The sequence below is a fragment of the Oncorhynchus nerka genome, linkage group LG10 (assembly GCF_034236695.1).
Source record: "Oncorhynchus nerka isolate Pitt River linkage group LG10, Oner_Uvic_2.0, whole genome shotgun sequence".
Lineage (NCBI taxonomy): Eukaryota > Metazoa > Chordata > Actinopteri > Salmoniformes > Salmonidae > Oncorhynchus > Oncorhynchus nerka.
The window spans coordinates 51,811,614-51,835,660 of NC_088405.1; the positions used below are offsets into that span (position 1 = coordinate 51,811,614).

General features: G+C 47.6%; 1 protein-coding gene across 4 annotated transcripts in view; it reads left to right on the top strand.

Moving 5' to 3' along the window:
* The window catches only part of LOC115135516 (uncharacterized), a 28,360-nt gene extending 5,933 nt beyond the window's left edge, over positions 1–22,427 (top strand). For 3 of the 4 annotated variants that reach the window (XM_029670278.2, XM_029670279.2, XM_029670277.2), the window contains 6 exons: positions 4,483–4,633; positions 4,795–4,912; positions 5,938–5,976; positions 6,089–6,154; positions 8,322–9,000; positions 21,050–22,427. In XM_029670278.2, the coding sequence (XP_029526138.2) occupies positions 4,483–4,633; positions 4,795–4,912; positions 5,938–5,976; positions 6,089–6,154; positions 8,322–9,000; positions 21,050–21,276 (1,280 nt within the window). In that variant the 3' untranslated portion in view covers positions 21,277–22,427. The remainder of the gene's footprint in view (positions 1–4,482; positions 4,634–4,794; positions 4,913–5,937; positions 5,977–6,088; positions 6,155–8,321; positions 9,001–21,049) is intronic. The other variant, XM_065023525.1, reaches the window with a different exon arrangement.
* Positions 22,428–24,047: the final 1,620 nt, after the last annotated feature.

The following is a 24,047-nucleotide window of genomic DNA, read 5'->3' on the forward strand; positions in this document are numbered from 1 at the left end:
TAGGTTACTTACAATGTCATCCTGCTTCAGAAAAATGTACATTATCCTAGGGGTGTTGGAAGGTATCTCAGTGACACAATGGCAGGGATTAAATGAGCTAAACTTGGGTAATTTAAGTCATTGTCTCAACACAGCCTTATAATGCTGTGAAAGTGGATCCCATCCTCCTTATAAAACAAGCTTTGTTTCCAGAAGGTATCTAAATGTTACATCCACAGAGCTGCAATAGTCTCGTAGCCAGTTATGGAGGGCTAACAGTCTGCTGAAATGTTCAATGCCACGATTTAGAGAGGGTAGGGTGTTTGTTGGTGTCAAGTAGAGACCCAATCAGTTCTGTTCTGAGCTGCCCTTAATAATGTCATTTGACCCCACATGAACCATGACAGCATCAGCCCCTGTTGACTGACACACAGCCTCGGGAAGCAACCTGGTGAAATCCTGAACTTTGACCTCGCATGAACCATGACAGTATCAGTCCCCGGTGACTTACTCACAGCCTTGGGAATCAACCTGGTGATATCCTGAACTTTGACCCCACATAAACCATGACAGTATCAGTCCCCGGTGACTTATTCACAGCCTTGGGAATCAACCTGGTGATATCCTGAACTTTGACCCCACATAAACCATGACAGTATCAGTCCCCGGTGACTTACTCACAGCCTTCGGAATCAACATGGTGATATCCTGAACTTTGACCCCAGGAAAACACAAAGTCTTTGCCCCAGGTACAGATATATGCATCACCATTGAACTCCCTATCACAATAGCCGGAATGATGTGGTCTTCGAGGCGGAGGCCAGAGCCACAGAACTCACCTGAGAAGAGGGCTGTTGAGACGGCGGCTGCGTGCAGGCCACAACAGCCCAGGCGGTTGATTGACTAGGACAGGGAGAAGTAGCTGGAGGGGCATCCACAGCCCCCCTCAAGCCCCCGGCAGAAGACATCCGGTATAGGGGCTCAAAGTGATTTGAGAGTCTTAAGTCCAGAGGTGGGGGGCAAAAGGCAGGCGCCCCGAGAACGATTCCTCTCCTTCTTTCTGGTTCTGACACACATCCATTTACGCTCACCTGGAGTCGAACGATGAGCAGCCATTTCCTGATTCTAGCTAGTAGAGGGGTGCAGTGGGGGAAATGTATCATAGTTCGGGAAGGTCCCATTAGGATCCTGTTGGATGTTTTGATAGGAAGCATTTAAAGATGCCAGTAGTCTCATAGAATCCTTATTCAGGTCAAGGCGCCTGGTCAACTGTTTAATTTCTTCATGAAGAGTAGTCATCCTTTTCTTAAACTGCATCAAGTTCAATACATTTTTCACGAAATGAAGGTACCCATCCGACCTTTCCAGTCACTTCCAATAGCAACTATGTCTGAAAGAGTAGGCCTACTGCCAGATCAGGATGCGACAGTGCTATCTCATTTGAGGAAATGACACACTTATAGCTGACTCACCCTTAATTGATTGAATTGTTGGTTCACTAATCAATCGTTTTTTTAAAGGGGCATTATCAGTGAACACAGCCCATCTGAGCGTAAGCTGTCCACCCACTAGACACACACGCAACAAACAGTTGAAACAGGCGTGATGCTGAATCTGATGCACTCAAGCAGAATAGGTCTGGCTGCTTTTCCTCGTGTGTGTGTGTGTGTGTGTGTGTGTGTGTGTGTGTGTACAATGCCCTGATTATAGATAATCTTGTTCCCAGTGAAGCACTAGTGTGTGCGAGGGAGAGGCAGGCTGATGTCTGGAATGTGTGTGCGTGTGTCGGAAAAACCGATAACAGATTAAAATAGGAACACGCGATAGACAGAAATACTCTGTGAAACTGCCACTATATTTTGTACCCCTATGTTAGAGAGGGAATCACGTTTTCTTGTATTGTGCAGATGGCTCATTACATGCATAGCTACAAATAGAAAAAGGCAGGCCCCTAATTCAATCCTGAAACTGGTTTGATGTACTGCAGAATCTTGCCCGTCTGCATTTTATTTCTGTAGGTAGCCAGCCGGTCCCTGTATGAGAAATCTGTGTCGTAATGACTCGGTTCACAATGTACTTTCCCTTGGCATTCCATCAAGAGAATCTGAGATCACAAGACAACAACCCCAGAGCTTCTACTTGGGAAGTTTGGTCGAGAGCGATTTGTAACAGTGGATGAAAACGAGTCTCTGTGATGGCTGGCTGTAGGTCACTGTAGCACATGTCAGGTTGTGCATTGATTCTGGAACTCTTTTCTTGGCTGCAGTTGACCACAATGTACTGATTATCAACCGACTGAATGTCAGACAGGGAGGGCGGGAGAACATAGGCCTCTCTATCTGCTAACTACCAGGGCAGCTGTTCCTACAAGTCAATGCCCCCCCCGGATGCACACTGCAGTGTTACACACACTCCCCGAAACACACTGCGGTGGTACACACTGCGGTGGTACACACTGCGGTGATACACACTGCGGTGTTACACACTGCGGTGTTACACACTGCGATGTTACACACACACACTCCCCAATACGGTGTTACAAACACACACTCCCTGATACAAGCTGCGGTGTTACACATACATTCCCAAATACACGATGCGGTGTTTCACACACACACACTCCCCGATACACGCTGCGGTGTTACACACACACACACACTCCCCCATACACGCTGCGGTGTTACACACACACACACACTCCCCCATACACGCTGCGGTGTTACACACACACACACACTCCCCCATACACGCTGCGGTGTTACACACACACACACACTCCCCCATACACGCTGCGGTGTTACACACACACACACATACACGCTGCGGTGTTACACACACACACACTCCCCGATACACGCTGCGGTGTTACACACACACACACACTCCCCGATACACGCTGCGGTGTTACACACACACACACACTCCCCGATACACGCTGCGGTGTTACACACACACACACACTCCCCGATACACGCTGCAGTGTTAAACACACACACACACACACACACACCCCGATACACGCTGCAGTGTTAAACACACACACACACATACACGCTGCGGTGTTACACACACACACACACTCCCCGATACACGCTGCAGTGTTACACATACATTCCCAAATACACGCTGCGGTGTTTCACACACACACACTCCCCGATACACGCTGCGGTGTTAAACACACACACACACACACACTCCCCGATACACGCTACGGTGTTACACACACACACACCCCGATACACGCTGCGGTGTTACACACACACACACACACACACTGGACTATAGAGTTAGAGGTCTGTAGCAGACCTAGTTTTGTGTTTCTTAGTGTGAAGCAGAGGAAATGGTGGTCTGTTACAAGCACATGACCCAGGTGTCTGTGCAAAGCAGGAAGTGACTCCTGGCCCCTTCCTTCTAAATATTAGCTGCGAACACAGCAGGAAGCATGCAGGACAAGCATTGTGGAGAACAAAAAGACAACATACGGCTGGGGAAAAAAATAGAAAAAAAGGTTTTGTGTTTTTCATCTGTTCAGTTATATTTACCATTTTAGTTTGGCGTGTAATATACTGTAGTTAATGTGTTGTTGAATGTTTGTGTAACTATATATATATGTAGCGTGTATGTGTACATCTGTATAATGTGTAGCATGTAGGCTACATGACTCGTGCTGTTATGACAGTTTTTCCGTACATCGTATGTGGTCCTGTGTGTGGTTAGGTCCGTTTTTGGTATGTGTCTGAGCTTTGAGTACAGAACGTGGCAGACTGGTGACGTTTGCTAGTGGCAGATGATAGACTGCAGTGCAGGGCGGGCCGTCTTATTGCCACAGTAACTAGGCCCGCGGTGATCCCTGAACGCGCCACAGATATGCAGATCTCAGGGATATAGTACGTGCTAAATCAGAAATAAATGCCACTGTACAAGGAACATGGCCCCGGGTTTATGAGGGTCTCAGAACAGAGAGGGTGTGATGTTTAGTCAAGGCGCGAAGGAGTTTTGGGTTCCACGAGTCCAGAGCACAAGTTTGACAAGTGTTTTGTTGTCTGTAGTTAGTGTCTTGCGTTTTGAGAGAATTGTCTGTTTGCCTAGCTAGTATGTTTTGACTTGTCTGGGCTGAGTTCAGGGCATGTCATCGTGGTTTGCCCCAGTGGAATTCCCTGCATTTGCCACAGGACAGGCTGGCAGAACCAGTTCACTGGTAATCTGCTCTGGAGGGGTGCCTCCCCTTCTTTTCAACCAAAACCCTCACGATTACGAAAGCCTCATTGAGGACATTCAAGTTTTTTTCTTTCTCGTTTTGTAGCAATCACAATACATACAGAAAACAACATCAGAATAGCAAAGGATATTTACAAGGCAACTAGGCTGGATAGCTGTCTCTACTGATCGTGTGTGTTTTGTGTGTGTGTGTGCTGGAACCCATCAATGTCTATTTGCCACAGAAACATAAATATGACAAATCTTGGTTTTCCTCATCCTCAGTGTGTTTCGTGTCCCCTGTAGCCAACCGTAAGAATGTGAGCTGGTTGCTGGGCAGGGACGGTGATGTGGCGGTCATGGTGATTGGAGAGGTGGACGAGCTGAAGACCTCTAAACTCATCTGTTCTGGGCCCGTGGAGAGGAAAGCACCACCAAGCCTGCACAATAGCACACGGTACGGACACGTCAGCAATACCAGCAGTGTTAAAAACATTTTTTTACCTGCAGTTCTGTGGAGTTGTAATAGTCCATATCAAATTGAGTAGGAGGTTGTTTTTTGGGGTTTTCCATTTTCTATCATCCCTGTTTTGATTATCCTGTCTGGTCCATCTGTAGCCACCAGACAACCCCCCCGAAGAGCAACCTGGTAAACAGACCCGTCTCAGAATCTGTCAGAACTGGGAGAGAGAGCCTGCTTCCCAAAACACAGCCAGGGATACAGCTCAATTTAAAGGTGAGTGTGTGAGTGTGTGTGTGTGTGTGTGAGAGTGACCTTCCTGTTGCTGTCATTAATCTCGGACACAGCTGAGGGCCAGTGAGACGAGGGAGAGTCATTGCTCAGCAGCCAAATAAATCAGCCCTTCTATCTCTCCCTCTCCTGACTGTTCCCTTACTCCATCCCTCCCTCTTCTACTCCCCATTGTTACCTCCAACACTCCGCAGAACACCTCTCTCCCTTGCTCTTCTCTTTCCAGCTCAACCACATCCTATCCATCCCTCTCCTCCCTATTGCATTTGTGTTTCCCGCTGGCTGGGAGTTAGTGGAGGCTGGTGAGGGGAGGACGGCCGGAACGGGGCAAATGGAATGGCATCACACACCTGGAAACCATGGAAACCATGTGTTTGATGTATTTAATACTATTGCGCTCCAGCCATTACCACAAGCCCGTCCTCCCCAATTAAGGTGCCACCAACCTCCTGTGCTGTCCCTCGTGTGTGCATGTGCCACCCCTGTGTGTTTGTGTAAATCTACATGTACATTAAGTATTTTAATTGTGTAGGAGGGGGACTGATTGGGGGGGGGGTTATGTGTTATAGTAAACCCTGCATATTTGGTTTGACCCTAGATATTTGAACCGAACCATGAAATTGAGAAGCGTGCCTGTGTCACAAGTATATTGTGTGTGTGGTAGGGCAGGTTACCTCCGTTTTCACGCCATCTTAAAAAGAGGGAGAAGATTTTCAGCGTTGTCATGGCAACCCGTTTGCACATAGCGAGCGCAGGCCCGGGTGGACACTCCATCTTGCCTGTAGAGCATACCAGTGCCCATCCCAGGCACCCCATGGGCTGGTACCGCAAACAGAACGTCGGAAATGTTTTGAGAATGGTCCCGGACAAGCACAAGGAAATGAATCTAAATGTATAGGCCTTGTGCAGGCCTACAGTGTGCTTACACTATATACATCTGTTGCACGCCCATAGCAGGTGCGTTTTTAAATCGGTCATACCAACTGACCTGTTTCCTGCTTTTCCAACAGGAGAACACTGAGGAAGTGAGGACATTGCCCCCTCTACAGGTATGGTTATGTACTGCACATATCACTGCTTTGTCCGTCAGCTCAGAATGTCCGTCAGCTCAGAAGCTATGAGTTGCCCAGTAATGCCTGTGTTTGTGTGTTCAACCCACAGGTGTCAGTGGGTGAGCAGCAGCCACCTGCAGCACTGGACAAAGTAAAGCATCACATAAACACGTTTGTGAGTTTGGCTTCTGTAAATCAGTTTGTCCATTATGCACATTGAGGACATTTTGTTTCTGCTTTGATAAAGGTAGGTATGCAGCGACGTTAAAGATAAACCAGTGTGTTTAATAGTAGTTTGATTCAGTAGTTTGATGCCGTATTAATACTGAATCAAACGACGACTACTATTAAATGCACCTGTTCTGTTGGTAGTCATTTTTTAAACGCTACGTTCATTTAACACCGAGTTTAGGTATGTATAACGCTGTGCACGGTTGGAGAGTAAGAGGTTGGGTTATTCCCTGGGTTGTGGAGGGCGAGCCATTTGATCGTCACTTCCCTGAACAGCGACGATGATGATGTCATCGGTGGCATATAATCAAGTGTCATGTAATGAAAGATGGGAAAGCACGGCCTTAATCCCCTAGTATTCCTGGCTGGGTTATGGGGTTGAGAAGGCAACACGTGTGTCATTGTCTCAGCGGTGCTAGTAAGTGGCAGGTTTCAGCACGAATAGCCATGACACAGACGTGGATGGTTCAAATTTCAAAACACTTGCTCAAATATCCTGCCTAAGTGTGGTTTGCATTTCACTAATCCACCCTTTCGGCTCTCCTTAAATATGGCTTGAACACGTCTGACTCTTCTGGACACCCACGCCCCTTCTCTCACTATCTCTCTCTCTCACTCACTCACTCACTCACTCACTCACTCACTCACTCACTCACTCACTCACTCACTCACTCTTTCCCTCGTTCCAGGGTGTGGAGGTTAGGCCAGCTGTCCCTTCACTCTCAGCCTCTCTCCAGATCCTCTTTCTCCCAGCTCTCTCTGTCTCTCTCTCCGTTCCAGCTGCTCCTGGCCTGGCCGCCTCACCCCTCATACGTCTCTCTCTGTCTCTCTGGGGGAGCAGCTGAACTGTAGCAGCCCTCCAGGATGTATGTCATTGCTCTCTACCACATGCTGCAATGGGACTGGGTTGGGGTGGGGTGGAATGAAGGGTGTTCCTGAGTGATTGTTTCGTTTGGTGTTCTTTTTGTTTTTGTGTGTGTGTGTGTGTGTGTGTGTGCGCGCGCAGGCTGTATCACAACCGGCCGTGATTGGTAGTCCCATAGGGCGGCGCACAATTGACCCAGCGCCGTCCGGGTTTGGCCGGTGTCGGCCGTCGTTGTAAATCAGAATTTGTTCTTAAATGACTTGCCGAGTTAAATAAAGGTAAAATAAATGTGTGCGTGTACGAGGAGCGGAATCGCTGGAGCTTGGTTTCTGGTCTCCTCTGGAGCAGATGGTTGATCAGGGTATTAAAACGCCAGAGACAGGGGAGGGTTTCAGTCACAGATGGATGGGATTGTGGGATTGTCTCCTGAGGTTTGCGCAGGGGAGATCTCCTTCCATCTCGTCGCCTACTGCACGCAGCCAAGCCGAACCGCAGGAGAAAACTCTATCACTCCGTTCATGTATCCTTACACAAGACTCCTCCTAAACACACCGCTGCACGTGTCTGCCAACCCATGTCAAAGTCCTAATGCACAGCCCCACCCTATTGTTAAATATGATAGGTATGAGAGACTGGGATTCTGAAACGGTTTGTTAACACATAGATTTTGTTGTTATGTAGAATTCAGGTTGTTAATTGGAACTGTACTACCATCCAAATGGCTATGATCTCCGGCAACGGTATTTGGAGCTGATAGTTGTTTGTGTGTGTGGGGGGGGTTGGTACTGGTACTGCTGATGCTACAGTGAGGGGTCTTAATGATGGATGCCGAGGTCGCCTTAAACCTGCCCTTAGCTCAGGCCTGGGCAATTCCAGTCCTCATGGGACTGATTTGGTGTCACACTTTCACCCACATCCCTAGCAAACACACCTGATTTTAAACTAATTGCATTTTTAACTGAGGATCATGATTAGTTGATTATTGGAGTCAGGTGTGTTAGCTGGGACTGGGGCAAAAACTGTGACACCAATCAGGACCTCGAGGACTGGCGTTGCCCAGGCCTGCTTAGCTCATGGTGTCTGCACCCCATGTTTCATTTTATTTTGGGGGATACTTACTGTGTATGGAAGCCATCAAACCTCTCAGTAACCTGAAGGCATTGAATTCAGGTTGAACGGTTGCCGAATATGCAAATAAAATGGTATGAATGAATCGGACACTGACTGTTCTTTCCTGTTTCCGCAGCAAGCTGAGTTGAAGCAGGATTTAGAGGTCGATGCTCCAGAGGAGAAGCCGGTCCTCTCTTCCTGCAGACCTCACTCAAGAGCTGGCACTGCCAACCCGAGGCTAGATACCGCGCTGTCCCCTGTCCCCAAGAACTTCACCATCACACCATCCCCTGTCCTCAGCGCCACACCATCCCCTGTCCCTACCAGCACACCGTCCCCTCTCCCCAGCACCGTAACAGTGTCTCCGGTCCCCGGCATTGTCACACCGTCTCCTGTCCCCCGCAGCAATGCCATCCGAGACGCTCTAGAGAAGAGCGCTGCCAAAGCTCGCGCTTCAGAGAAGACCATCACGCCCTCTCCCGTCCCCAGCTCTGTCAAATTGTCCCCTGTTCCCAGTGTGACACCGTTCCCTTTCCCCAGCTCCACTCCATCCCCTGTCCCCAGTGTCTCACCGTCCCCTGTCCCAAGCTCCACTCCGTCTCCTGTCCCTAGCATCTATTCACCGTCCCCTTTCCACAGGACCATCGCTCCATCCCCTGTGGCTAGCAGCACGGCCATAAGAGACGCTCTAGAGAAGAGCACCACCAAACCACACGGTCCGGAGAAGACGACCGTTGTCCCGCTGTCCATCACAACCAGACTCCACCCCGAGGAGCCGGCTGAGCCCCACCCCCAGGAGACACCCAGCAGCGGAGGTAAGAGTGTAGAGCAGCTTGAGAGATTGGGTCCCCTCCATAGAGATGTATAGAGATCTCTGCTTGGAAATGACCTGTTGTAGCATGGACATTGCCATTAAGGGATTCTACCATTTTAAAGTAGTCAAATGGGTGGGGATTTCTATGGGTTGAGAGCATTGTCTTCTTCAAATTGGGTTATACGGTTTGTAAATGGCTTTAAGCTATATTATAGTGGACACAATAAATGAATGACACACAATATTTTGGTTCAGGACTCCAGCAGTGCAGGTGGCGGTAAAATCACCAATATTAGCTTTATACATTTTTCAAACACAGAAGAAGAAGAACATTTTATACAGCACCAATGGCACAAATACAACATTCCAACACTAGGGTGCTAGGGTCAAAGTTGAATGTATTGAGATTGTTGTGAATGGTGGGAGTAACAGATTTGGGCCTGGAAGCATGTAGACACCAGGACACATTTTTATTGAACACTTTTGGTAATGAAGTTGTACCCCCCCTCCAAAAAAAAAAACAGCACCCACGTGGCAGGGAAGAGAATTGCCTATGTGTATGTGACGAAGATGATCTGACATCGAATCCCTTTTACCTGGTGTGTGTGGTGTTCATAATGGTCAGTTACACCATGGTTCTGCAGTAGGCCCCTATATTGTTGGTTAGACTTTCCTAGTGCAGTTAGCGATGGGGATTTATTTGCCCAGAGTCCTAGCCAAATGCTACCTCAGCCCACTGGAATCTGTATGAACTGGCAGACTAAAAGCAGGCCAGTGCCTCCGTCTTTGGGGGGGGGGGGGGGGGTAGCAGTGTCATGGTCCCACACCTCCTCTGCCTTTCTATTGGCTACTCGCTCTCGGGGGGATCTCTATGTGTGTTTGTCTAACGTTTTCCACAGTCCCTCTTAACGAACATTACTTTTATCAGTGTATGATGATGGATGTCTCTTGTATCTCTGAGCCTCACATATAGTGAGTTATTGGCTTTGCCCTTGTAGTTGATTGCTTTATGGCAGCGTCTCTGTGTCTTGTTGCAATTTGTATTTAAAAATTTTTTGGTGTCCCCTATTCCGTAGAATTCCTCAGTATCTTAGCTTGTCTAGCTTTCCCTGACTGTGTAATATTAGGAGTGAGTTTACTATCAGTCTAATTAGCAATGTTTGGACAGCGTTCCGCTGGGTGATCAGGATAGGCTGTTGGTTTTTGATCAGCGGCCCACATCCCAGCTCGACAGACAAGTGACCCAGTTCACAAACCAGACACAGACTGAGAGGGAACTAGACCAGCACCACTCAGTGGACCACTGATCACACTGCAGCCAGTCCTCTTAACAGAGTCAGCCGGAAACAAAACTGTCTGCCGTCTACAGTCTCCCCCTGCTGGATGTGTGCTAACATTACAATGAGGTGAAGAACTGTGTTTCTTTGTCCTGGCTGTGGAACCTGTAATTCAACCAGAACATATTCATGGGTTGCATGTTTCCTCACAATATTGAGACATTTCAAGTGAAGATGGCGAAGTCGTATTGTCATTTGAATGGGTTACTTATTTTCAGATGTTAAAAAAAAAAATCTATACATATTTTTTGTATACATGTCCGATCTATCTCTGTCTGTGTGTGTGTGTGTGGTTCAAATCACATTTTATTGGTCACATGGGATAGCAGATGTTATTGGGAGTGTAACGAAATGCAGGATCCAGTTTATACATCTGAGATATGTAAACATTATTAAAGTGACTAGTGTTCCATTTATTAAAGTGGCCAATGATATCAAGTCTGTAGGTAGGCAGCCGCCTCTCTGTGCTAGTGATGGCTGTGAAACAATCTGATGGCCTTGAGATAGAAGCGGTTTTTCAATCTCTCTGTCCCAGATTTGATGCACCTGTTGTACTGACCTCGCCTTCTGGATGATAGCGGGGTGAACAGGCAGTGGCTCGGGTAGTTATTGTCCTTGATGATCTTTTTTGCCTTCCTGTGACATTGAGTGTTGTAGGTGTCCTGGAGGGCAAGTAGTTTGCCCACGGTGATGCGTTGTGCAGAACCCACCACCCTTTGGAGAGGACGGTGCAGTTGCCGTACCAGACAGTGATACAGCCCAACAGGATGCTCTCAATTGTGCACCTGTAAAAGTTAGTGAGGGTTTTCAGTGACGAGCCACATTGTTGGTTGAAGAGGCACTGTTGTGCCTTTTTCACCACACTGTCTGTGCGCGTGGACCACTTCAGTTTGTCGGTGATATATACACTGAGGAACTTAACATTCCACCTTCTCCACTGGGTCCCGTCGATGTGGATAGGGGGGTGCGCTCGATCATCTCTTTTGTTTTGCTGACATTGAGTGAGAGGTTATTTTCCTGACACCACACTCCGAGGGCCCTCACCTATTCCCTGTAGGCTCTCGTCGTTGTTGGTAATCAAGCCTACCACTGTAGTGTCATCTGCAAACTTGATGATTGAGTTGGAGGCGTGCATGGCCACGCAATCGTGGGTGAACAGGAAGTACAGGAGAGGGCTGAGAACACACCCATGTGGGGCGGGGTCTCAAGCTTAATGATGAGTTTGGAGGGTACAATGGTGTTGAATGCTGAAATTATAGGGCAGTGTGCAGTGTGATGGTGATTGCGTCGTCTGTGGACCTATTGGGGCTGTAAGCAAATTGTAGTGGGTCTAGGGTGTCAGGTAGGGTGGAGGTGATATTATCCTTGACTCGTCTCTCAAAGCACTTCGTGATGACAAGTGAGTGCTACAGGGTGATAGTCATTTAGTTCAGTTACCTTAGCTTTCTTGGGAACCGGAACAATGGTGGCCATCTTGAAGCATGTGGGGACAGCAGACTGGGAAAGGGATTGATTATGTCCGACACAGCTAGGGATGCCGTCTGGGCCGGCAGCCTTGCGAGGGTTAGCACGTTTAAATGTTTTACTCACGCCGGCCACGGAGAAGGAGAGCCCACAGTCTTTGGTAGCGGACCGTGTTGGTGGCTCTGTATTGTCCTCAAAGGCGTGCGAAGAAGTTGTTTAATTTGTCTGGGAGCAAGATGTCAATATCCGTGACGGGGCTGGTTTTCTTTGTCTGTAGATCCTGCCACATATGTCTCATGTTTGAGCCGCTGAATTGCGACTACTTGGTCTCTATACTGACATTTTGCTTGTTTGATTGCCTCACGGACTAAATAACTACACTGTTTGTGTTCGGCCATGTTTCCAGTCGCCTTGCCGTGATTAAATGCGATGGTACATGCTTTCAGTTTTGCTTGAATGCTGCCATCAATCCATGGTTTCTGGCTAGGGAAGGTTTTAATAGTCACAGTTGGTACAACATCTCCTATACACTTCCTTATAAACTTGCTCACCGAGTCAGCGTATACGTCAATGTTATTGTCTGAAGCAATCTCAGACCACGTGATCGAAGCAATCTTGAAGCGTGGAATCCGATTGGTCAGCCCAGAGTTGGATAGACCTAAGAATGGGCGCTTCCTGTTTTAGTTCCTGCCTATAGGAGGGGAGCAACAAAATGGAGCCATGGTCAGATTTGCCAAAAGGAGGGCGGGGGAGGGCTTTGTATGCATTCCGGAAGTTAGAGTAGCAATGATCGAGCATGTTACTCGCTCGTGTACTGCAATCGATATGCTGATAGAATTTAGCTCGCCTTGTTCTCAGATTAGCTTTGTTACAATCCCCAGCTACAATAAATGCAGCCTCAGGATATATGGTTTGCAGTTTGCATAAAGTCCAGTGAAGGTCCTTGATGGCCGTCTTGGTATCCACTTGCGGGGGGATATACACGGGTGCGGCGATAACCCAGGAGAGTTCTCTTGGGAGATAATACGGCCGGAATTTGATTGTGAGGAATTCTAGGTCAGGTGAACAAAAGGATTTGAGTTATTGTATGCTGGTACAATTACACAATGAGTTGTTAATCTTGAAACGTACACCCCCGCCCTTCTTCTTACCAAAGAGATGTTTGTTCCTGTCAGTGCGATGTACTGAATCCCGTTTGGCTGTACGGACTCCGACGGGATGTGTCCAGCTAGCTATGTCTCTGTGAAACAAAGTATGCTACAATCCCGGATATCTCTTTGAAAAGCAAATCTTACCCTAATTTTGTTGACTGAGGACCGGACATTAGCGAGGTAATATACTCGGAAGCGGCAGGTGTTGTGCACGCATCCGAAACCTCACTAGAAGACCGCTCCGGCACCCTCTCCTCCGATGGTGTCGTTTTGGGTCAGCCTCTGGAATCAGTTCAAATGCCCTGGGAGGTGCAGACAAAGGATCCGCTTTGGGAAAGTCGTATTCCTGGTCTGGTAGTGCTGGTAAGTTGACGTCTCTCTGATATCCAATAGTTCTTCCCGGCTGTATGTAATAACACTTAAGGCTTTCTGGGCTAACAATGTAAGAAATAATACTTTAAAAAACAAAATACTGCATAGTTTCCTAAGGACTAGAAGCGAAGCTGCCATCTCTATCGGCGCCATCTTTTTAGTGTGTGTGTGTGGGTACCGTTCAAAAGTTTGGGGTCACTTAGAAATGTCCTTGTTTTTGAAAGAAAAGCACATTTGTCGTCCAATAAAATAACATCAAATTAATCAGAAATACAGTGTAGACATTGTTGATGTTGTAAATGACTATCGATTTTGTCTCTGCGTTATTATATTATGTTATATTGGCATCGAACATGTCACCCTCCCTAGGAGAGGGGGTGACCTTGATAATTTATTGTTAAAACGAGAGGCTGCCTGGATCTTTAATTTAAAGACCCTTGCGCCCTTCGGTCTCAACGTAGACTTTGATCTGAAGCCATTCTTGTGATTATTGTGACTTTGCCATTGTAATTGTGTGTAAACTTGTATAGTCAAATTAATCTATGATCGTATGCTATCCATTTGTTTGTATGCTGTTCTTTGTATGACATTTTAATATTTGATTATTAACCAATGATATTAGGCCACTCCTGGCCATGATTACAGACACCTGTGTCTTTTGACACTATATAAACGAGTCATCCCGCAGTGTTTGTGATTATACCCTGATGAAGACAGCTTGGCCGTCGAAACGTTGGTATTAAATTTTTGCATCTGAGCTCCAAGAGTGTGCGGCTCTCTTTTATTTTCAAATGACTATTGTAGCTGGAAATGTCTGATATTTTTATTTGATTTTTTTTTATATATATTGTTTTTTAAATGGAATATCTACATAGGCGTACGGAGGCCCATTATCAGCAACCATCATTCCTGTGTTCCAATGGCACGTTGTGTTAGCTAATCGAAGTCTATCATTTTAAAATGCTAATTGATCATTAGAAAACCCTTTTATGTTAGCACAGCTGAAAACTGTTGAGCTGATTTTAAAGAATCAATAAAACTGGCCTTTAGACTAGTTGAGTATCTGGAGCATCAGCATTTGTGGGTTTGATTACAGGCTCAAAATGGATAGGAACAAAGAGCTTTCTTCTGAAACTCGTCAGTCTATTCTTGTTCTGAGAAATGAAGGCTATTCCATGCGAGAAATTGCCAAGAAACTGAAGATCTCGTACAACGCTATGTACTACTCCCTTGACAGAATAGCGCAAATTGGCTCTAACCAGAATAGAAAGAGGAGTGGGAGGCCCCGGTGCCTCCCACTCCGACTTTCTGATCAATTTGATGTTATTTTAATGGACACAATGTGCTTTTCTTTCAAAAACAAGGACATTTCTAAGTGACCCCAAACTTTTGAACAGTTGCGTGCGTACAGACAGACAGACAGTCAGACAGTCATTCAAAAGTTTGGACACACCTACTCATTCAAGGGTTTTTATTGCTTTTGACTATTTTCTACATTGTAGAATAATAGTGAAGACATCGAAACTATGAAATAACTCACATGGAATCATGTAGTAACCAAAAAAGTGTTAAGAGACCGCCATGCTTGAGTGTGTACGTGTTGTTCTTGTAGGTACCCATATTTTATGTATGGGAAAGTCTATCGGTGTTTACACACAGTTTGAGGGAGTCTGTTCATGTTTATTACTACCTCTGAGAGGTTTTATTTAGGGGTTTAATGTGTTGGTGTGAGTATATAAGATATGAGTGTGTTAATGTGTATATTGACCTATGTCCATGCATGTTGGTGTGTGTGTGCACCCCAAGGGTGGTGGGGTTGGGGTAGAGAATAGGTGATAGTGTACGTGTGAGTATGTGTGCATGCGAGTGTATCAGTCTCCTGCAGCTGCTGGCTCGCTGAGTGTGTGTGTGTGTGTGTGTGCCTCGCTCTCTCCCTCGGCTTGCCTTTCCTCTCCTCACATTCAGAGAGAAGGACACACATTCCAGCGCTGCTTCCCGACTCTGGCCCTGGGCGACGCTCGGCCGGAGCTGATAAGTGACAGGGCCCCCAGCCTCCACACAGCGCCATGCCGGCCCCCCCCTCCCAACCCTGACCCTCCCGCGGCCTGGCTCACTGCACAGACGTGCCGCTCCGGAATTCTGCCCTCTGCCCCACTTCTGCCCCCCCCCCTCCCTCCCCCTCTGTGCCAGAGAGGAGGGGGTAATTTAAAGAGCTAGACTTGCTTTTATTTTGGTGCTGGTGGGTGACACTCTCCCCCACTGCATGTATGGACTGGGGCTGGGACTGGGGCTGGGGCTGGGACTGGGGCTGGAGCTGGGACTGGGGCTGGGGCTGGAGCTGGGACTGGGACTGGGACTGGGACTGGGGCTGGGACTGGGACTGGGGCTGGAGCTGGGACTGGGACTGGGACTGGGACTGGGCCGAGGTGTGAAGAGCGGGAGCCGCCTCAAAGGTCCGCCTGAAGACACAGACAGACAGACACTGTGTCATATTGACCAGTGACTTGGAGCAGAAGGAAATTCCTGTAACTGTGATCAGGTGTTGCCAAGGTTTCCTACAAACGGCTGCACAGTTAGGTAACCCGCTGAGCGGACTGCTTTTTTTCACCCCCGCTCCATTTGTGTTGACAGAGCTGCGAGTCTATCGGCTTGATGTTTGGCTTTTTGGTTTCTGGTGGAACGTTCTGCGTGGGTTTGGGCCGTTCTTTGCTAAGACAGGTTAGGTTGGCGTCTAGTTTCTAGAGGTATCATCTTCCTCAGAGGGATAAAAAAATATATATACATTTAAGAAAAAGCATAATTCTTCTTACTATTCCCTCACCGTACCCACGTGTAATGGTTAGGAATACGTTGCACGCTAGCGTTCTCAAACGCAGGCACACACATACTCCTTGTGTTTAGCATTCCTATCAGAACCAACAACGAAACCCAAGCACCAAAAAGCCTCCGACCACGCGTGCTTGTGACTCTGTGCCTGTGTGACTCTGTGCCTGTGTGACTCTGTGCCTGTGTGACTCTGTGCCTGTGTGACTCTGTGCTTGTGTGTATGCGTGCCTGCATGCATGTCCAACCTCGATCGCTGGAGCCTATCCAGGGTTTCCTTGGTGACCACACAACACAGCGAGACAATCAGAGGCAGGCCCACGCAGTGCGGCGAGAGGACATTAACACAGGAACCGCGGGTCAGGGGGCAGAGGAAGGGAGGGGGGAGAGGAAGGTGGTGGGAGGGGGACAGAGGTAGGGAGGGGAAAAAGGGAGATGATGGTGGGGGCAGGGGGCAGAGCTACAGGGAAAGGGGAGGGAGGGAGAGAGGGAGACGATGGTGGGGGCAGAGTTACAGGGAAAGGGGAGGGAGAGAGGGAGACGATGGTGGAGGCAGAGGGGCAGAGTTACAGGGAAAGGGGAGGGAGGGAGAGAGGGAGACGATGGTGGAGGCAGGGGGCAGAGTTACAGGGAAAGGGGGGAGGGAGGGAGAGAGGGAGACAATGGTGGAGGCGATGGTGGAGGGGGCAGAGCTACAGGGAAAGGGGAGGGAGGGAGAGAGGGAGACTGGTGGAGGCAGGGGGCAGAGCTACAGGGTAAGGAGAGGGAGACGATGGTGGAGGCAGGGGGCAGAGTTACAGGGGGAAAGGGGAGGGAGGGAGAGAGGGTAAGGGAGACGATGGTGGAGGCAGGGGGCAGAGTTACAGGGAAAGGGGAGGGAGAGAGGGAGACGATGGTGGAGGCAGGGGGCAGAGTTACAGGGAAAGGGGAGGGAGGGAGAGAGGGAGACGATGGTGGAGGCAGGGGGGCAGAGTTACAGGGAAAGGGGAGGGAGACGATGGTGGAGGCAGGGGGCAGAGCTACAGGGAAAGGGGGGAGAGGGAGAAAAACAACAAAAGGAAAACCTTTAAAGATAGTTTGGGCCCGTCTCCTTTCATGCCTCACCGCTATCAAGTGTTTGCTTTAAAGCTTCTTTGGCCATAGAACTGACTGCCTCTCCTGGGCTGCACACACACACCCTCTACACTAAACACAGGACCTCAGTGTCTGAATCGAATGTGATGCGGTTAGTCAGAGATGGGTGCATGCGTGACTGAGTCTGTGAGCAGGAGGGTGTGTGTATTTGTGTGTGTGAGTATAGTTGGTATCAGAAGTGTTCAGTCCCCTTGGATTTTTTTTCTCGCACATTTTGCTGCGTTATAAAGTGGGATTGAGATGGATTTCATTGACATTTTTATCACTGATCTACACAAAATACTCCATAACGGGAAGAATTCTACACGTTTTCCAAATGAATAAAAAATGAAATAAGTTAAATACAGTCATTGCATACAGTAATTATTCACCCCTTTTGTTTAGGCAAGCCTCGATCAGTTCAGGAGTTAAATTGTACTTCTCAAATCACATAAGTTACATGAACTCACTCTGTGTGAAATAATAGGGGTTGACATAATTTCTTTGACTACCTCTTCCTCTGTCCCCCATACATACAACGTATGTAAGGTCCCTCAGTCAAGTATTGAAGTTTAAGCACAGATTTAACTAGAAGGACCAGGGTGCTTTTTAAAAGCCTCGTAAAAGAAGGTCTGTTATTGGTAGCAATACCAAATCAGATTTTGAATATATCTTTTAGCATGGTTAATAACGATGCTGTGGATGATGTACAGTTGTGGCCAAAGGTTTTGAGAATGACACAAATATTAATTTACACAAAGTTTGCTGCTTCAGTGTCTTTAGATATTTTTGTCAGATGTTACTATGGAATAATGAAGTATAATTACAAGCATTTCATAAGTGTCAAAGGCTTTTATTGACAATTACATGAAGTTGACGCAAAGAGTCAATAGTTGCAGTGTTGACCCTTCTTTTTCAAGACCATTGCAATCCGCCCTGACATGCTGTCAATTAACTTCTGGGCCACGTCCTGACTGATGGCAGCTCATTCTTGCATAATCAATGCTTGGAGTTTGTCAGAATTTGTGGGGTTTTGTTTGTCCACCCGCCTCTTGAGGATTTGACCACAAGTTCTCAATTGGATTAAGGTCTGGGGAGTTTCCTGGCCATGGACCCAAAATATCAATGTTTTGTTCCCCGAGCCACATAGTTATCACTTTTGCCTTATGGCAAGGTGCTCCATCATGCTGGAAAAGGCATTGTTCGTCACCAAACTGTTCCTGGATGGTTGGGAGAAGTTGCTCTCGGAGGATGTGTTGGTACCATTCTTTATTCATGGCTGTATTCTTAGGCAAAATTGTGAGTGAGCCCACTCCCTTGAATGAGATACAACCCCACACATGAATGGCCTCAGGATGCTTTACTGTTGGATTGACACAGGACGGATTGTAGCTCTCCCATTGTCTTCTCCGGACAAACTTTTTTCCGGATGCCCCAAACAATCGGAAAGGGGATTCATCAGAGAAAATTACTTTACCCCAGTCCAATCCCTGTCTGTACCGTTTGCAGAATATCAGTCTGTCCCTGATGTTTTTCCTGGAGAGAAGTGGCTTCTTTGCTGCCCTTCTTGACACCAGGCCATCCTCCAAAAGTCTTCACCTCACTGTGCGTGCAGATGCACTCACACCTGCCTGCTGCCATTTCTGAGCAAGCTCTGTACTGGTGGTGCCCCGTTCCCGCAGCTGAATCAACTTTAGGAGACGGTTCTGTCACTTGCTGGACTTTCTTGGGCGCCCTGAAGCCTTCTTCCCAACAGTTAAACCGATGATCCGATAAATGGTTGATTTAGGTGCAATCTTACTGGCAGCAATATCCTTGCCTGTGAAGCCCTTTTTGTGCAAAGCAATGATGACGGCATGTTTCTCCTTGCAGGTAACCATGGTTGACAGAGGAAGAACAATGATTCCAAGCACCACCCTCCTCCTTTTTGACGCTTCCAGTCTGTTATTCGAACTCAATCAGCATGACCGAGTGATCTCCAGCCTTGTCCTCGTCAACACTCACACCTGTGTTAACGAGAGAATCACTGACATGATGTCAGCTGGTCCTTTTGTGGCAGGGCTGAAATGCAGTGGAAATGTTTTTTGGGGGGGGGGGGGGGATTCAGTTCATTTGCATGGCAAAGAGGGACTTTGCAATTCATCTGATCACTCTTCATAACATTCTGGAGTACATGCAAATTGCCATCATACAAACTGAGGAAGCAGACTTTGAAAATTAATATTTGTGTCATTCTCAACTTTTTGCTACGACTGTGTTAAACCACCCAGACACAACAAAGATAAAGGTGTCCTTCTGAACTGAGCTGCGGGACAGGAAGGAAACCTCTCAAGGATGTCACCATGAGGCCATTAGTGATTTTTAAAACAGCTACAGAGTTCAATGACTGTAAAGAGAGAACTGAAGATGCATCAACATTGTAGTGACCCACAATAATGACCTAAATGACAGAGTGAAAAGAAGAATAAAAAATATACAGAAAATAATAATGAAAATATTCCAAACATGCGAAAAGGCACTTAAAGTAATTCAGTAAAAAAGAAAGACAATAGAATACACTTTTGGCCTAAGTGCAAAGCCTTATGTTTGGGGCAAATCCAACAACAACACATGACTGAATGAATGCCTCCTTATTTTCAAGCATGGTGGTGGCTGCATCATGTTATAAGTATGCTTGACAGCGGCAAAGACAGGAGTATTTCAGGATAAAAAAGAAACTGGTTGGAGCTAAGCACAGGCATAATCCTAGCGGAAAACCTGGTTCAGTCTGCTTTCCATCAGACACTGGGAGATTAATTCACCTTTCAGCAGGACAATAGCCTACAACACAATGCCAATTTGCTTACCATTTAAGATAGTGAAAGTTCCTGAGTGGCCAAGTGACCGTTTTTGACTTAATTGTCCTTGAAAATCTATGGCAGGACTTGAAAATTGCTGTCTCGCCATGATCCTCAACACCTTGAAAGAACTTGGCGTGCAAAGCTTTTAAACTAACCCAAGAAGACTCACAGCTGTAATCGCTGCCAAAGGTGTTTCCGACATGTATTGACTCGGGGTACTTATCTAATCAAACTATATTAGTGTTTAATTAATCATGAATCAAAAAAAATCCAAAGAAATTCTTCCACTTTCTTATTACAGAGTATTTTGTGTAGGTCGTTGAGAGAAAATGACCATTAAATCAATTTTAATCCCACTTTAAGATGATAAAAAGTTAAGATCCAAGGTTATGTGTGTTTTTTAAGTGTGTGTGTGTGTGTGTGCTCACACATCTGTGCCCCCCCCCGGGGACGGCGCTTAAAAATACTCGGCTCCTCAAGCCTTCTGGTGTCTGAACAGCGTCTGTCTGCTCTCCGTCTCTGTCCCCGTGGCCCTCCTCCGCTCCCGTCCCTCAATTATACCCCCTCCCAAACGTCGTGCCTCTCTCTCACACACACACACCAACTACACCCAGCTGTGTCCCTGCTCCTCTTCATATGAAGATGACCTCCAGTCTGGCCTACTACAGCCCAGGACGGAAGAGTCCGGGAGGGTAGAGGAAGAAGGCTAGGGCGAGCAGGAGAAAGGGGGGAAAAAACGCAGAAATAGGAGAGGAGATCAGGGAGAATGTTCCGTGATGCCGGTAGGCTTACAGACCTCTTTTTAAAAAAAAATGTTTATTAGCATTCCCAGTTACGGGGAAGCGCGACAACCGACCAAGACATCGTAACCAATGTGAGCTTCAGCTCCGTTCGCTGATGCAAGGCACCTCTAACCATTCATCTAATGTCTGCCTCTGTCTCTCTCCCAGATATCCGCGTGATGGCAGCCTATCGCAGGGCCATGTCTGAGGATGTGGTGTCAGAGGGGGGCGGAGACACCTGTTCACGGAGTGGTCGGGTGGCTCAGCTGATGAAGAACTTCTGCGTGAAGAGCCCCACGCCCCCTGCACAGATCCCTCCTCCCCGCGGGAGTAAACCCCCCATCCCCACCAAACCCAACCACCTGCACCTGGTTGCCAGCCCCTCACTCAGGTAATCCACAGGGCCACCCGCTGTCCCCCACCACACCCCACCCAGGCTCCACTGAACACTGCTGGGCACCCAGCCTGGGTGTCTCAGCAACTGGGGACAAGGACGCAAGGAGGCAGGCCCCAAGGCTCTCAGGAACACAGCCAAACATTTTGATTCCATTGCTCTTACTCCAAAAGCAAAGCAATGAGAATAGAGCTTTTGCCATTTTTACCTGTGCCATGTTTTAATAGTTAATTTGATTTAGTATTTTAAATTGTACAGTACTGTAAATTCTCTCTGTGGGGAAAGGTGAACCAAAAGCGTTGATTGTAGAACAGCGTCTTCCTTTGTTTCCTGATTTTGCCTCTTTAATATTCAATGTATTATTGACCGTATCACACCATGTATTCTTCACCTGTCGATATACTTTTTTAACATTTTATTTTTTATATCTTGTCATGTACAAATACCACTTTTATTGTTACATTTGGTGCACAGTACGGTCACAAAGCTTTGTGCAATGTCATCAAGGTCATAAACCTGTTCTTGAGATTGCAACAAGTCACGACAAATGTCAACTTAAAATGACGCAGGACATTTGCTTTCGTGGTTGAGAGCTGTTCCGTGTGCTGACAAATGACAGAGCCACATTGATCATACCCGCCTGTCATGACCAAGGAGATGGGTAAGAGTACAGTATGGCTGGACGGGTGAAGCCGGATGAGTGAGGGGCGGGGCTTCCTCCTTCGTCTACGGCGCTCCTCACCGGGAGTAGCACCGTCGGCTTGTATACTGTCACATCTCCCCTGACTGCCACCTAGCCCGAACAAGCACCTTGCGCTAACTACCTGAGATTGACCAATGACGGTGCCAAACGCCTCTGCTCTGTGTCCCAGTGGACCGAACACTGGCAAGCCACACGGTCAGTGCCAAATAATACTTGTTAGCTGTGGTTAACCCGTCTGTTATTTTTTCTCAATCTCATTTTTGATTGGTTGCACTTTGTTTTTTTTGTTGTTTTTTTTGAAAACTTTTTTACTATGTTAATTCGGAGAGCTGATGGTAGCTCTCCAATTGTGTGTTGTCCCACACAAGGTGTGTGTTGAACTATGTGTGTGATGTCAGGCCTGTGTGGCGCAACCACAGTGGAACAATAAAATCGTTTGACCCCTCCAAGCGCTAGTGATGTGAATTTTCCAAGAGGCAAGGCGGTGTGTGTATGTGTGTGTGCGCGTGCCTTCTGCATGATTCTCTCTCTTTATCCACTTTATATACAGGATTTCTTTTGCGGCAGAGAAATGTACACCGGTAAACTTTGGTTCCTTTTAGATTCCATGAGTGAAATTCAGAGTGAAAGTGGAGGGGGGGGGGGGGGGGACTCCCTATAGGCTTCCCCTCCCAGATCCCTATTTGGGTAGTTAATATAAAACATCAATTCCCTCATTTAACCTCTCTTGGCTGCCCCCTGCTTGCCAGTCAAAGCAAAGCATTATACCTCTGAGGAGATACAGTGCCAGCCCGCGTGGAAAAGGGGGAGTGTGTGCGAGAGAGAGGGAGAGCGAGAGAGGGAGAGTTATTTCACTTTTTTTTGTTTATCCATTTCACTTGCTTTGGCAATGTAAACATATGATTCCCATACCAATAAAGCCCATTGAATTGAGTGAGTGAAGCAGTTCTGGTCCCTAATACACAGTCTGACAGGCTATGGATACATTTCAGATGACACGACAGAAGCCATTTAGCACCCTGTTGATCATAACTTTCAAGTCAGTTTCCCGAAACCACAAACGATCCTATTTATTTAACATTGTATTCAACAAAGTCACATTCGTGCATGAGTTTAAAAAAATTATTGACCACAGTTTTACAGGAAACGTAAACAAACAATGGCGTGTAACCTCGGGGTAGTAAACATGCCCTCTTCTGATCCACATGTGTTTGATTAGAGTCATACAGACAGAGTGGAGGTAATTCTATTGTTTGGGAGGACGAGGAGGAGTGGTGTTGATTTTGACGAGGTGGCAGCAGGAGGGCCCTGTGATGTCACGGAGGGTTTTATCGAAACGCAGGGGGGGGGTGAGACGCTTTGGAAGTCAACACATCAGCATTGTGGAGGATTTTCACACATCCCACCACACACGCACAGACACACGCTCGCACACCAAAACACACTCGCACTGAAACGCACTCTCAACCCACACGAGCACTCGTACTGACACACAGCTGTGCGTGCAGACACACACACACACAGAGCGAAACACAGTGATACACGAGACTGTGAGACAGCGCCTCGCTAGAGCTCTCTCCCTGTGAGCCCAACAATGGCTACGACTGTTCTCTGACGCACAGAGACATCGCTGAGCAGTTTCCAGGCGAGTGCTGGAGGCCCTTGGTAACCCCCCCCACACACACACACACACACAAACTACTCCCCCTCCAAAGAGCCTGGCCACCGGCACCATTGGGGCCCTCTGATGAGAGATAAAAAGGGGCCGTTGTTGTTGCGGAGCAGGGGAGATGGACGCCTCTGTTTTTCTCCTTCTCTCTGCCTCTATCTCCCGACGCCCACGGAAGGGGAAGTAAGGAAATAAAGCCAAGCAGAGCCGAGGAAGAAAAGCACTGCGTTATGAGGCGTTCCACTGGCCCCCCACCACTTCTCTCTCCCTCCACCAGCCCCATCCCCAGCCCCCCAGCCTGGAGGAGTGGAGCAGAGAGAGGGAGGAGAGAAGAGGGGGGGGGGGGGCAAGGCCATGTGATACGGAGAGCATGCGAGCACGGCTTCACCCCCAGGCAGAG